At 36.9% G+C, this 16,418-nt stretch overlaps 1 protein-coding gene across 2 annotated transcripts in view; it reads right to left on the bottom strand.

Moving 5' to 3' along the window:
- Window positions 1-16,418, bottom strand: part of SLC5A8 (solute carrier family 5 member 8) — a 53,557-nt gene that overhangs the window by 22,739 nt on the left and 14,400 nt on the right. For both annotated transcript variants that reach the window (XR_005197995.1, XM_017516573.1), the window contains exons 4-10: window positions 16,060-16,127; window positions 14,622-14,776; window positions 11,483-11,623; window positions 8,437-8,566; window positions 5,190-5,278; window positions 4,180-4,292; window positions 1,399-1,466 (exon numbers count right to left, since the gene is read on the bottom strand). Coding sequence is in view for 1 of the 2 variants with exons in the window: in XM_017516573.1 (XP_017372062.1) it covers window positions 1,399-1,466; window positions 4,180-4,292; window positions 5,190-5,278; window positions 8,437-8,566; window positions 11,483-11,623; window positions 14,622-14,776; window positions 16,060-16,127 (764 nt within the window). In the remaining variant the exon portion in view is untranslated. The remainder of the gene's footprint in view (window positions 1-1,398; window positions 1,467-4,179; window positions 4,293-5,189; window positions 5,279-8,436; window positions 8,567-11,482; window positions 11,624-14,621; window positions 14,777-16,059; window positions 16,128-16,418) is intronic.

Raw genomic sequence — 16,418 nt, forward strand, 5'->3', positions numbered from 1 at the left:
TATTTGAAAACCACATCTGACCAAAAGCTAGTATAAAGAATACATTAAAAACGCTCAAAACTCAACAGAAAAAAAGTGAACAACTGAATTAGAATGTGAACAAAAGACATTATGGGATAATGTATGAAAGAAGGTACATAGATGAAAAATAAGTATCTGAAAAACATTCTTAACATCATTAGCCATTAGGGAAATACGAATTAAAACTACAATGAGATATCACTATATGCCTATCAGAATGGCTAATATAAAAAAATGACACCAGGGCCAGGTGAGGTGGCTCATGCCTGTAATCCCAGCACTTTGGGAGGCCAAGGTGGGCAGATCATTTGAGGTCAGGAGTTCAAGACCAGCCTGGCCAACACAGTGAAATCCCGTCTGTACTAAAAATACGAAAACTAGCCAGACATGGTGGTGTGTGCCTGTAATCCCAGCTACTTTGGAGGCTGAGGCAGGAGAATCACTTGAACCTGGGAGTCAGAGTTGCAGTGAGCGGAGGTTGCACCATGGCATTCCAGTTTGGGTGACCACTAAATGCTGAAAAGACTGAGGTTTACACTGGGCCATTCACCTTTTACACTGGGCTAGTGATATAAAAATGGCACACTCTGGAATTATAGTTTGGCAGTTTCTTTCAAAAGTAGACATTTAGCAATCACCTGACAACTGCACTCCTGGGTAGTTATCCCAGAGAAATGAAGGTTTATACTTATACAAAAATCTATACATAAATGTTTGTAACACATTTATTTCTAATACTCAAAAACTGGAAACAATTTAGATGTCCTTCATCAGGTGAGTAGGTAAATAAACAGTGACACATCTCTACCAGAGAATATTATCTGATAATTAAAAAGAACAGATTAATGACAACAGATTATTTCACATTATACCAAGTGAAAAAGGTTACATTCTATGTAAGTCCATTTATGTAGCAATCTTGACCTGGCAAAATTATCGAAGTGGAAAACAGATTAGCGGTTGCCAGGGATTAAGGAGGGAGTGAGATCAGAAGGGAAGTGGGTGTGGCTACAAATGGGCAACAGCAAGGATTCTTATGGAGATGGAAATGTCTTGTGTCTTGGTTATATCAATGTTAATATATGGGTTTGATATTGTACTATCAAGATGTTACCAGTGCAAGATGTTATCATTGAGGGAAACCGAGTAAAGAGTACATGGGATCTCTCTGTATTATATCTCACAATTGCATGTAAATCCACAATTATCTCAAAACAGAAAGTTTAATTTAAAAAAAATTTTTAAAGTGTAGTCATCTCTGCCACCTGATATGTCCAGGTGTCTATATACATTGACAGAAGTCTGGAAGAATGGTCACGTCAACATTAAAAAAAGATTTAGTAATTATGACTTAAACCCCCAGGGGTCAGCTCTCACCTGCAACAAAGCTCCCACAAGTGATGCCAGTGCAGCCATTCCAATACACAGGGCTCCATACAGCACACCTAAATGGACAACATAAGAGCCAGCGTAAAATCCAGACCCATAAGATTAGAATTCTCAATAGAATAATCCACCACACCTTTGATTCAAAGTAAATAATATGACTGTGGTGAAGAATGGCCACATACATCAGAGCCAGTGAACAATGGGAAGGGCTGTTTTCCTCTGGGATCAGCAGTGTGCCAAGAGGACAAACAAAGCCCTTACATTGTGTCCCAGGATTAGTTACAGCAGTAGGTTATATAAGTAAAGGATTCCTGGAATTAACTATAGGGATTTTAAAACTAAGAACTATATTATGTTGTTAATCTAATCCTCCATAAACATTTGGATAGAGACGAAGGCTCAGGTCTCTGTTTTCAGCTTGCCAAAAGTAGAATACAATTCAGCTCTGCTCTGTACAAGGTGAGAGAGGGAGTAATAAACAGAAATTAGACTCTTCTGACTTTAAGCATTCATTTTCCTTGGGAAGTCGCAGTGGATATCATTGGGTGTTGGAGGACTTTTAGCCGCCTCATAATCTCCATCAGTATCCTCAAGCCCTTCCTACTAAACCAGCAAAGAAAGACAACTTCTGGATAAGCAGCACATCTGCCCTTCTGCTAAGTTGTTTTCCCTAAGCTTCTTTCTTTCTTTCTTTCTTTCTTTTTATAGAGACTGGGTGTCGCTATGTTGTCCAGGATAGTCTCGAACTCCTGGGCTCAAGCAATCCTCCCACTTCGGCCTCCCAAAGTGCTAGGATTACAGGCATGAGCCACCATGCCCATCCCAAACTTCTTTATACAAGTTCTCAAGCCACCAGTGGTGGTCAGATTGTGGAATATTTTTTTCTATTGACTTTCAATATTTTCCAAATGTTCTCCAGGTACATGCATTACTTTTAAAATTATAGGAAATATCATGCAAAAATCCTTTTGTTTTAATAGCTCACTTCGAAAAGGTCACCTGAAATTAGTTGACATAATTTCCCAAATGCAAAACTCAATACACAGAAAAAAATGAATGGGAAATTTGCCCATCATAAAATTTTTGTATTCCTTATATCATGCTATTTCTCTTATTTTAGCACTCATACCTTTGTTAAATATATTGAGTAAATAATGCACTTGAATGAAAAATCTTAAATTAATCTTTTCAAAGAGTTCTCAATGCTATGATTTTTATGCTTCTAAATTTTAACGTAAATAATATTTTCAATATATTTGGCTTGATTCTTCTGTATTTAATGGGTCATGAATAGCCACCATTATAGTTTTGGGAACTCTAAGCTATTGGAAACACACACGAATCATCTGCCACATTCTTCTCTATGTCCTTATTGCACATACCTCAAGATTATGATTTCATAGTACCCTTTAAAATGAATGAAAATCTCATCTATATTAGCAGAGTTCACTTGTCATTCATCATCAACATCATTCCATGAGCCTAGTGCCTCCTGTTTTACATGCATTATCTCAAAATCCAATTCTGCAAAGTATTTGTGTGGCCATTTTCCATATAGAAAGAGAGGCTTGTATGGGTATCTGGATTTTCTCAAGGCTAACAGCTAGTAAATTAACAAAGCAAGATTGGGTTTGTCTGGCTTCAAAAGCGTCTATTCATTCTACTAAACCACACAGCTTCAATAATCCAGTAATGAACCAATCTAAAAACATTTTAGGAAGCATTGTATCATTCTGAAATTATGCTCAGGACTAAAATTGGATACATAATAAAATGATGCATTGCTATTTAAATTTAGGGAACACTGACATATATAAATTAAGTACTCATTCCAGGCTACAGTCATGGCAACTTTATATAGAATTATGGCTCCTAAAAGGGTATAATTTACTATTTCTTTGACAGTCTATTAATGCTATTGTGTCGAAGTTAAAGATTCTTTCTCAAAAAGGAACTTGTTAGTCATTCATTTCAAGGTGTCAAAATGAAGAATGAAGTACATTGGCAAGATTTTGTTGAGTTGGATATTACATTTGAGACATCTGGGAACTGAAGACGCTTAAACCACTCTATTCAAGCTGGTATTTAACCCCTAATAAGGCTCTACAATTGAACAGAACAGAAGTTGAGAATTTCTTGCACAATTTTATAGATCATCTCCAGGACAGTGTACATAAGCAGACAGAACAGACAATTAAGATGATTCAAGAATCACAACACTCTGTTTTTTTATTTTCAATTTATCTAATCTATTAATCTAATTTAATGTAATTCTCTATAAACATTTGAGAAGTGTTTATGGGAAGACAATGTAACTCAAACTGACAGTGCCCTCTTAGGTAACGTAGAAAAAGTGTGGCTCTTGGTTCCAAACTAGGGATATTTCTTGGAACTATGAACTATAGTTGAAAAGGAAAATAGTTGAATTTTCTTGTGTGCATGGCTAAGAATTTTAACACAAATTTAGGAGAAGACAAAGTCACAGGAAAAAAAGGACAGCCAAATCGATCCTCTGGAAATTGTCCTTTGTGGTTCACTGACAATCAATTGTTTGAAGTGTCTCCCAAATCTTGATTACAAATATAATAACTTTAAACATTGATACAAACATTTAAAAAACGGCTGCATTAAGTCATAGGCATACATATGTGGATATACATTCATGCTCAGAGGTTATTCCTCTGTAGCTTCAGTGGAAACAAATTTTTTGTGTCTCAAAAAAAAATCATCTCTCTGAGCTAAAATGGAATTGTGAAAACAGAAACTTACTCATTCCTTGGGAAATCCAAGACAAAGACTTTTCTGAGAGAGATCTGAAGTAAGGTTTGATTAGATCTTCCACAGTTACTGCTGCTAAGGCATTAATACTGGAGGACACTGTGCTGTAAGGGAAAATAAAACTTCTGGTTTATAATATTTTACCTTTAGTAGTACTTTAAGTGAAAATGAGAAAAGGGGAAACAAATTGTCACTTCTAAAATATAACCTGATTTCTACTATGCTATTTTTAATAAACACAGAGCTGTCTTTCTAGAAACTGTTATCATCCAAGAATGATTCAGGCAATGTCTATAGGCTTGACAGTAAAAGAGAAAGGATGCATTAATGTTGCTTCCACTTGCAATTAATCCTCAGTGTCTGGGAAAAGAATCTACATAGATTACTCCATATTACTGTACATAACAACTTTAAAACCTGTTTCTCTTTGTGTGTAGAAAGGACTGTCGTAAGTCCTTCCTACCATATGCTGTAAATATCAATAATGTTAATTTCCTGAATCCTCAGTAACACACAATGTACATGTTGATATTAATAATTCTCCGGAACAAACACAAGAAAAAAGGGCAATGATAGATCACAAAACGTAAGATTCTTTGGATGGTATATATTATTCAACACGTAAATGGAAGATTTCAGTCTAATTTTCCAGTTGACCATGCTTTAGCCCCATGCGTGTTTTCAATCAAGACTGTGGCACCCATTTGTGATCATCAGTGAAAGCTACCATCAACAAATCATCATAATTGTGACCATAGGGTATCACATCACAGGATGTATGATGGTGTGTTAGAGAGCAAGGACCTAGTTAAAAGTGGAGCTGATGACAACAGGATGCTTGTCCACAGAGGTAAGTCAGACCACATAGAGGACACACGCAGCAGATTGCCTACTTTGGGCCATCTGTGTGCCCAGAATTCAACATTATTCCCCAAAGTATCTAAAAACAAAAGAAAGATCCCAACAGGGAAATCATGTGTTATTAGAGTCATAGTTCATACCTTAACGTCCCGCTGTAAGCACAGGCCACAAAAAGTCCAGGAAGTCCAGGATAATCTTGTAGAATGTCCAGTACCAAATAAGGCATGAGCTGAAAAATTCCAAAATTTATTTCTAAGTACTTTTCGCTACTGAATAAAATTAATGAATGCCTAGTTTATCGTTTATGTTGTGTTTTTTAGGAACTGAAAGGAACTATTTCACACAACAGAAATTTTCAAATTCCTAAAATCAAACCCTTTAACTACTAATATGTAGAGAAACAAATAGCACAGTAGTTAAGAGGCTTTGGTAACTGAATTTTTCAGTTACCCAAAAAAAAGATACAGCTTTTGTAACTGATTTTCTGAGCCTCAGTTTCCTCATCTATAAAATAGTGATAATAATTACTAACCTCATAGAGCTGCTGTAAAAATTAATTTAGATAATTTCTGTAAAACTCACAGTATAGTATATGGAATATAATAAATGCTCAACACAAAATAGTTTTTGTTCTTGGGAATACTAAGTTGTTTTTAAGGAAATATTTGACACACCTCTGTGCGTAGGTAAGCAGCATCCACTTAACTTTACTTGGTGACGCAAGGCCATTTTGTGAACTTCAGTCACTGCCCAGGACAGAAGATGTAATTTTAGATGCATCAAGTATGAGACATAGTGATGGGTGGAGAATGACGTCAGGAAAGCCCTTAAACGTGCTTCTTTTTAAAAACTTCCTGATACTAACTTGCTTTTTGATAGCTTACATTTTAAAAAATAAATATCAAATAAGGATAATCCGATGTGTGACTTCAGGACCGTGTTGCATGGCAGTTTTTCTATAAAATCAGTTTCCGAATCAAAAGAGTCCTAAGTGGACAATTTTCTAGAAGAGTGTCCTCTCATTTGCATTGAAACCTTATAACTTCTCCCACAGTCCAAAATGGATGACGTGTCCTATTTTATCGGCTTCCACAGCCTGTACAATTTTATTTAACAATAGTGTGCTCATGGGATATGAAGAACTTCCTCCACTGTTGAAAGGGAATGTTTCAACAGTAGGATTGTTTCAGTTCTTTTAGGAATGCCTTCTCCACTTTTCCAAAGCTAACAATTGTTTATTCTTGGAAAAACGGCATAGCTTTATCCCTATGTGAGATTAAGACCCAGTTTTCCCAAGATATCGTAAAGGTTGAACTTTAAGCAATGTCCCACAAGTAGCAAAAGTAGGTTCCATCTATAGGTCCAAAATCCTCTACCATATCTTCAACATTCTCAAAAATCTGTGGTGTAATTATTTCATGTCAGAGTGGCTCCCTCAAATATGGGTAGAACCAATGAAGTAGGATTGATAGGCAGGAAAATAGTAAAACTGTATCTAGGAACTAGCCTGCTTCCTCTGGGCAAATGCCAGCAGAGCATAGAGAAACATATCCTTGCTCTCTTGAGGATGTGGGAAGGGGTCTCGTTGTTTTTTGTTTTGAGACAGTCTCCCTCTCTCACCCAGGTTGGAGTCCAGTGGCTCAATCTCAGCTCACTGTAACCTCCACCTCCTAGGTTCAAGTGATTCTCCTCCCTCGATCACCTGAGTAGCTGGGACTACAGGTGTGCACCACCACGCCCAGCTAATTTTTGTATTTTTAGTAGAGACGGGTTTTACCATGTTGGCCAGGCTGGTCTCGAACTCCTAACCTCAAGTGATCTACCTGCCTCAGCCTCCCAAAGTGCTGAGATTATAGGCATGAGCCACCATGACTGGCCGAGAATAAGGTTTTGACAAAATCTTCCACTGTCTTATTGGCATGGTATCCCCAGTGAAACGCTGATTGAATTAACTTGTTAACTAACACAGTCCTGGAAACATCAGCTGGGGAGAAATCTTCACGGACTCTCTAAGTGTGTGCAGGCAAGATACCCTGAATGTATTCTACAAGCTGTCTCAAAGGTAGGAAGTCAGAGGGATTTTTTTTTTTTTTTTTTTTTCTAGGGTAAAGGCAAAGTACATTAAAAACTTTTTTTCAAGTCCTTATTGTCTTCATGATACAAACTACAGACAATAAAGATTGACAACAGTCACAAAATATTTTTTATTAGAGGGAATGTAACAGAAGAGTGCCTCCATCTTCATAGTAAACGTGATCCTCAGATTCTCAGAGAAGAAGGAGGGTGTGTTTATCAAAAGGAAGGCATAGGTTAAGACAGGGTTGAGAAACACAGCCCAAGGGTGTTTTTATTTTCTAACCCCACAAAGTTGTATTTTTCTTTGTGGGGTTAGAAAATAAAGGGGAGCATAAGATGACATTTGCATCAACAGAAAGTCAGCCTATTTTCATTCTAATGAATCCCCTAGGCATGCAAGTCGTGGAAAATAATTTTGGCAAGAACTCAGGCTTTAGGGTTGGGCAATCCTGAGTTTGAATTCTAGTTCCCCTTTTTGAAAGACAATAAATGGCACAGAGGTTCAAAGTTAGGGCTCTGGTGGCAGCTTGCTTTATTTTAAATCCTGGCTCCAAGTTACTAGCTAGTTATTCACTTAACTTCTCTAGGCCTGAGTTCTCTCATCTTTGAAAGGGAGGTAATCATACAAACTACGTCAGAGCATGACTGTGAAGATTATAAGTTGAAATTTATATAAAGCACGTATGGTAGTGCCTGACCCATGGTCGGTGTTTGATAACCACTTGTTGTTATTCTTACTTGTTAGCAGTGTGACTTTGGGCAAGTTATATAACCTCTCTGAGAAGCATTTCCTCATCTGTAAAATCAGGATTGCAGGGTTGTGAGAATTAAATGAAGCATGTTATGCTTTTAGCACAGAATCTCATCACATGGTTGGTATTCAATAAATGTTCATTTATTAGATCTATTTCTCCATCATTTAAAAAATTGGAAGATAAAATGTTTATAAATCTAACAAACACCCACAACATGTTCTACAGTACCATGGTTTGTGTAGTTTAACAACAAAAAAAAACAAAAAAACAAACAAAAAAAACTATTTACATTTCTACTCCCAGCTTTGAGCTATTTCTACTTAACACTCTACTTGATTTTTTTCTTGGAATTTCCATATTTTAATTTTAGATGCAGTACTCTTCATTCTTGCTATATCTACTAAAATAAGTTCTGGCCAAAGCTTTATGGAAATTTAAGATGATTATGGCATGTCCACTTTCTGTTTCTCTACAAGAACATAGATGCTCTTTCCTCCCAACTAACAAGCTTTTGGAATATTATTAATACACCTGTAAGAAAGACATGGTACTGAACCTGGTCTGGTGCAGACAGTTTGTTGGCTGTCCAAGGATCACAGTCACGGTACCTGGAATATAGGGCGAGCCCACATAATACTGAGCATATGAGGATTGCCCAGAGTCCCACAAGATTGATGTAGAGAGACCTAAAGAAGTGAAAAGAAACCAGCAAAAGACAACTGTAATTCCTATCCCAAAGAATCAGAAACCTGTTACATGAACAAAAAAAATTCTCATGATTAGATTCAATAAATGCACATTTCCTTTTGGTTATCGAAAATGCTACTTATTTTATTCTAGCCTAATATTCTGCGTATGATACCAATCAATCGACAGTGTATATGGAAATATTTGAATGGGTGTGATTTCCCCATGAAAGAGTGTATTCTCATGGTCGAAGCTCCAGGGGCATTGTTAGCTTTATAAACGTACCAGTTATACTACTTCAGGTCTTCTTGTCATGAAATAGGGATTTTAATAGTCAACCGAACATTAACTATTACTCATTTTCCTTTTAAAAGTAATGCAATTGTAAACTGCTAAGCATTGTTAACATTTACACAGTAACTCATGAAACTTGTTTAAATGTTGTTTATAAGACCATACATTAAGTAGGAATGCAAACTTGTATTCCTTGGACAAGTATCTTCTCAAACAATGTTTAGCATTATAATATACTGTGTGTGCTCTAGTAGAGAACAAAGATTTTACACATAGCATTGGAGCCAGTCCTGAGCATAAATCCTGGCTTTACCGTATGTAACCCTGGGCATGTAATTCAACCTCTCTGATCTTCAGTTTCATCATTGAAGCCTAGGATAGCAATGTCTGTGTCACAAAGTTATAAAATTAAATGAAATAGTATATATCATATAGCATGGTACTTACACGTAATAAAGCCTTATTAAATACTAGTTATTGATATTAGTGTTGTTATTGATTCCTATATCTTCATAATCAGCTGAATAGTAAACATTTCTCTTGCTAAGTTGGCTACATATTTTTTCCACTGGTGCTATAGCGGACAGTGATGAGCTGTTCTAGGTGGACAAGAGGTAGCATCCCCAAAGTCATACCTCTTTCTCCCCAACCACCCATGCAGTCTGCATCCAATAACAAACGGATTCAGAGGTTTAAAGGCCCAGTCCCCTCACCCTAACATGAGACTAGTCTGAAGAGTCACCCTGGCTCTAGAGCTCCCTTTGAGGTCTCTGTTGAGACCGCATTACAGTCCAGTGTCTCCCTCGTATCAATCCTGTTTCCTTTTCTTCCCTCCTACAGATAGTGATTCTCTGATAAACTCTTCCATGCTAACCTCAAGTTCAGAGTCCGCTTCCGAAAGAACTCAAAGGTGTGCTTATTAGATTTATCAGATTTATCCTTCTCCGTTGAATTGACTAACATTGCAGTATGTTTGCTATTGTTACCTCCAAATTACCAGAAAACTATGCCCAGATACTCTCTTGCCCAAACACCTCCTCTCACTTATTTCTGAGTTTAATACATTGTTTTATTTCACTTTAATGCTGTTCAAATTGACCACTTATCAACATCTGATACTGTTTCGTGTCAATCAATATCAGTAGGTCTTGGCTTTCTAGCAGGCATTCATTCTTTCCATAGCATAAGTGTGAGAAGGCAGATGAAAATGAGTCCCCTGGGTTCAGAGAGTCTGCTTCATGTGGGAGATCCACTATGCTTATGGGAATTGATTTTTATCAAGAAAGCTCTAATGATGTTATTTAAGTTATGAGATCGGGCTTTCTGGGTTTCATGTTCCCAAGGGAACAGAAGAAGAACTTGTCCACAATTACTTTGGGACAGGTATCAGCTCTAGTGTAGATTTAAAAGTACAATAGACTACTCTCTATATAAATTACATTCCTCCAAAATTCCTTAAAATACCAGAATTCCTAAGTTCATTTTGGGGAATCTCATATCCAGTTATTATATCCATATTTATACAGATTTTTCATTGTGAGTTCTTCAAAGATTTAGATAATCTCTAAACCAATTTACTCTCAATATGTTGAGTTCTGACATATGACATCACAATATTTTCATTTTCTCCTTTAAACAGAAATAGAATTGTTCCTCCTTCCCTCACCTTATCCACCCTGGACTCTTAGTCAATCTCCTAAGAGTTTTGAAGCCCCTAAAAGCACGTGAGCAGAATCAGCCTATTTATCAGCACAGGGAGTGGTGGGCACTGCACTGATGTGAGGCCTCCAGAGAAGGAGGGCTTGCTTAAGCCAAGATGGGCTCGAGAGTTCTGGATCATGCTGTCCTTCCCACCTCTGTGCTTTCATCCATATCACTCCACCTACCTTCCCACTCTTCTCCACCTGCCCAAATTATGATCATTTTTTCATATGCATTTGGCCCGTTCAATAGGAATCTCTCACCTATCCTCCACCTTCAAATCACATCAGTTGAAGTGGAAAAAGAAATTTACATTTACTAGGCCTCTACCAAGGGTATGCCAAACTGTATTTTATGATACCTCCCATGAGGTGTATAGTATTTCTTATCCTCCTTTTACAAGTTCAGAAACTGCAGCTCAAAAAGACTGAAGAGTGTGCCCAGGATCACTCAAGTAGCAAGTATTAGAGCAGGGATATAAACCCATGACTATGTCTGAAAATGAAATACAAAGTACTATATATAATCTGGAACATTTTCTCTATTGTTTCATGAAACTGTTCTATGTCGCTAGTATTATTGTATTTTTTCACATACTTGCATATATTTTCCTAATTTGTGGTTAACTTTCTTCACGACAAAGGCCATATTTGTTTATCTCCCATAGGTCCTTATGCAAACAGATGCACAATAAATGCTGATTTGTTTTAATTAATAATTCATGTAAATATTTTCAAACAGCTGATTTAAAACATACAGTACTACTTTATTCTTGGTCCTTTTGTTACCCAATATGTCACTTATCTCTTAGAATTTCATGACACAGAAGACATAAAGGAGCTAAATGTGACTTAAGGAAGAGTTTCCATAAAGACAACCGATGGTTATTAATGATTCATATACCAAGGTGTATGACTTACAATTTTGCCTGGAATCTGCTTTTACAAGAAATGTATCTCTGCACCTGGGATTGGTTGACACCGTAGATGGTGGTCCATGTGAAGGTCCCTCCTATAATAATTGTCCAGAAGGTGTGTCTTTGCAAAGGGTTAGGATTAAAACTAAATGACAAGAAACAGAAAACAAATCCGAATTGTTAGCAGACACTAAAAAAAAAAAAATCCTCTTTGACTATTCTTGGAAGCAAGCAATGTATATTTATATACACAACACATACATAAATATGTACACATTTATTATGTAATTTAAAAGGTAGGAATATTTCCAATTTAAGTTCAATGAAATAATTGTTATTTTTAGAGATCTGAAAATTCTAGAATAGACCAGTGGAAAATGAATGTTGTGATCATTCTAAGCATTTATATAAATTGTTCTCCTGTGATCTAAGGAAACTGTTGTTTAAACAGATCTGTCATGCTGCAATCAGAGAAGAACATGAAACAAAGAAAAAGAGAGAGAAACATTCCTAAGTGCACCACAGCAATAGAGATGGCACTAAAATGAACACAAAATTAACACATTTTGTGTATAGAATTCCTCTTCCAGTACATGTAGTCATAGTTCTAATCTATATTTAAGTTCAACAAATCAATTAATGCAGTTTAAAGTTTTTCATTTTTCATTTTCTAAAAACTACATCATTTTAATTATGCTTTATTAAAATGCTGTGAGTACAAGCTAAGTACTAGTAGTTTAAAACCACTTTATGACATCATGTACATAAGTCCAAAATATTTTCACAGAGGAAGCTCAACTTCCATGTTTGAAAGATCTTTTTTTTATGGAAGGAATGATTCTGTTCGTCTCTGATACCCAATAGGAGCTAGAAAACTTTCTGCAAAGTTAACTTCCATGGACACTTCCATAAAATTACAAAATTTCACAAATCCATTTCAAATCTTATATTTGAGGTCAGTTAAGAGCTCTAATTGTATGCATATTCTGGCATTCTTATAGAAATGTGAGAGCTTCTATTTCATTGTCTAACATTTCACATCAAAGTCTAAGAGTTTCAAGAATGTTGACCTTTTCTCCCTAAGAGAGAGAAACTACTATATTAGCTAACAGAAGAGCCAAAAGGAGTCAGTGAGCTATCTGAGGGAAGTATGACAAGATTTTAAACACTCCATTTAGTGGTTTAGGCCATAGAGAATGCATAGGCCAATAACAGACAACACAGAAAATACCAATACAATATCCGTCTTCTCTTCATGTATCTCTACTTTAACAATACTTTGTCTACCATATTCTCAAAACATATCAGAATAACAAGAGACACTATTGAAACGTCTGAAACACAAATAAGGCTTTTTATTGTTACTTAACAACTTGCAAACCTAAGGTCATAAAAATGTCTAATCTTTTCTTAAGAATCTCTTACTAATGGATATAAGCTATCACTTTAGTGTTCCAATATATGTAGGCTTTGTATAAAGTGACACCTATCTTGCAGAAAAATTATTGGTTCCATACCCTCTCTCCTCAGCCTGGCCTACCAGGAAGAGATTTGGGAATAATCAAGAGCAGCCATTGATTGTTTCCACTTCCTGGATTTCCCCTCTCCCTCTTCCAGTAACACCAAGCCAGGTTTGCTTTGAGGAAACTACCATTTCTCCATTAAATAGTCTCAGCTGATGATCAGTCAAAATACCTTGTTCTGCCCTAGCCAAGGGATGAAACCATGGCCCAAGCTAGGCAACTAGAGGCTCTTTTCCTTAGAATCTGAATCTTGAGGTAAAAGGAGGAAGGGTATATTGAAAATAGTGGAAGTTGATTCATTCCTGCAAATTAACACATGGATCCAGTCCAATTTCTGAAAAAGGTTTTCACAAATTTTGATGCTTATTTTCAGAAGATCAGAAAAGAGCCACCAAATGCAAAATGGTTTTCTTTTCTTCAGACTGCCTATTTCAAAGCAGGGTTGCTATCTCAAACAGAAGATAGGTTAGTTCAAGACGACATGGGTCCCTTTCCATATAGCAAAAGGACAACACTATTGATACAAAACGGAAAGTGTTTTCAATATTCTTTTAAATTGTTTGATACACTTGGGATGAAATATCTAGTCTCTTCATTGTTCTTTCTTTAGGAAAACTGAACAGCTGTTTAAAACATGTTATATACTGTGCTATATTGTTACTTGAAGCATTGACCATAACTTTCCTAGTCAATTCTCTAGAAATAATACTTAATATTAGACAATGTTCATTATATAATACATACTTATAATACATAATCATAAGCCTCTATGTTAATATACTATATATTGCCAGGGCAATATCAAAAGAGAAACTCTTAAAGTTGCTAAATACAAAGAATTGTCAAGCTGAAATCAGTCTTCCAGTATCTGTGTCCCTCTCTCTCTTTTTTTTAATGGCAGGCTGTAATCCAATATGATAGTGTTTGTCTCTTAAGGGGTTGCCTTTTCCTTTTTTTTTTTTTTTTTTTTTTTTNTTTTTTTGAGACAGTCTCATTCTGTTGCACAGGCTGGAGTGCAGTGGTGCGATCTTAGCTCACTGCAACCTCTACCCTCTGGGTTCAAGCAATTCTCCTGCCTCAGCCTCCTGAATAGCTGGGATTACAAGTGCCTGCCACCATGCCTGACTAAGTTTTTGTATGTTTGGTAGAGATGGGGTTTCACCATGTTGGCCAGGTTGGTCTTGAACTCCTTGACCTCAGGTGATCCACCTGCCTTGGCCTTCCAAAGTACTGGGATTACAGGTGTAAGCCACCACACCCAGGCAGAGGCTTCCCTTTCTTAATTTTCTACTCTCTTTTTCCTTATCACCCTGTCCCACTTTTCAACCTATCCTGGACTTTAACACCTGAAAGACAATACTTTTTTTACTTTAAGTCCCTTCTCAGGAGAAAACACCACTCTAAGTACAATGTAGCTAAGTACCATCTGACTGGTTTAACCCCTTAAAGAACAGAGGGAGGCTCTTTACATATATACTCATTTGCTTCAATTTGCTCTACCATATCTTTAGCAATTTGTTGGTTTGTTTTTTAATGTAAATCTACTATTTCAATGAAGAGATTATTTTTATAGAATACAAAAGATGTGTTCAATTACCCAAGTAGTAAACAGAAACTTACTTCCAGAAATTTAATCTTCCACCATTATAGGCATCATTTAAAATAGTGCTGATTCCACCTTGAATCACTGCAGCCCGTATAATCACAGATGCAAATCCAGCCACCATGATCCCAACTTGAAAAACATCTGTCCAGATAACTGCTTTAAGACCACCCTTTGAGGGGAAAGTATATTAGGATTAATGCTTCTATCAGACATTATTAAGCATCTACACTATGCTGAACAAAAATGATAAAGACATGTAAGTTGGCCAGGAAGTACACTCAAGGGAAACAGTCAGGTTGGGAGAATCTTCATGCAGAAGGAGATATTTAAATCAAGCAGAGGCAAAGATGGAAGGTCTGCCCAACAGAGAAAAGCGCATGGGTAAAAGCATAAAGGAGTCAAACTACATGAGATGCTGAATGTGGCCAGATACATACATATTTTAGAATGAAGTGGAGTGGTGTTGGGAGATCATTGGGAAGAAAAATTCAGAGTCAAATTACAAGTAAATAATATGAATTTTATCCTATAGGCAGAGCTGATATTTAATCGGTTTGCACTCAGGTGGTCATTTCCGCTGTTAAATACTATAAATGATCTGAACTAGCCACCATCAGAAATTTCCCAAGTTTCTCTATGACCTGAGCTGAACCAGCACCTGGCTAAGGGCCCCATCTTCTACAAGATCCAGCACCTACAGGGTTATGGCATACAGCATCAGGGATTCCATAAGATTTCCTCACTGCCGAGGACCAGCACACATAATATCAGTGCCGTGCCCTACTGGTTTTGCATATTTTGCCACCTTTGTCTATAAGCAAGGGGAAGTTATCACAGGTATGTGTTTGTTTTGAGACTGGGTTCTCTTTGCCACCCAAGCTGGAGTGCAGTGGTGCAACCATAGCTCACTGCAGCCTCAAACTCTTGGGCTCAAGTGATCCTCCCACCTCACCCTCCTGAGTAGCTGAGACTACAGGTGTGTGCCACCATGACTGCTAATTTTTTTATTCTTTTTGTAGGGACAGAGTCTCACTATGTTGCCCAAGCTGGTCTCAAATTCCTGGGCTCAGTCCATCTTTCTGCCTTGGCCTCCCAAAGTGCTGGTATTACAGGTGGGAGCCACTGTGCCTGCGACCTACCACACGTTTTTAAGCTGAGGAATAATATGAGCACAAATATAAGAACTTGGCAACAGTACAGATGAATCAGGAGACAAGATTAGGAACGATTGCAATGGATCAGATGAAAGAAAAAAATTTGTTATGCTCCATTTTCTACAAAGGATCAAATTATACTACAGACTACTTCTTACACAAAAATGTTACACTGCGGGAGGTCGGGAATAGGAGAGAGTAGGTATGGACAAACCAGATTGCAGCATACAACAACTGGAATTTTCAATTTTGCAACGCAGGTGGGTAGAGTGAAAAGGGAAATATGTTCTGGACGTACCAGTGTACAGTAGAATGTGCAGACCACCCCTGTTGCCACTACCGCGCCCCACAGATCAAATCCTGTGACTGGAGAAAAAAAGAGAATGCATGTGTAATTGTGAAATATGCACAATAAAAATACTCCTCCAAAATCATCAGAGAATGAAGCTATATCATTTATCAGGCACCTTCCTCTATACCCACTTGTCTAAAACTAAAACTAGCTCAATCTCATAAATATCTCAAAGACAAATGGAGTTTAAAATTCTATTTGATGAGTTTCTAGCCCTCAGACACACAGATTCGACATTAGCTTAATTAAATAGACGGAAAGACATTTATATTGTAATTAAGCTAAGAAAGTCCTTGATACTGTGA

The sequence above is a fragment of the Cebus imitator genome, unplaced genomic scaffold, assembly GCF_001604975.1.
Source record: "Cebus imitator isolate Cc_AM_T3 unplaced genomic scaffold, Cebus_imitator-1.0 Scaffold18, whole genome shotgun sequence".
Lineage (NCBI taxonomy): Eukaryota > Metazoa > Chordata > Mammalia > Primates > Cebidae > Cebus > Cebus imitator.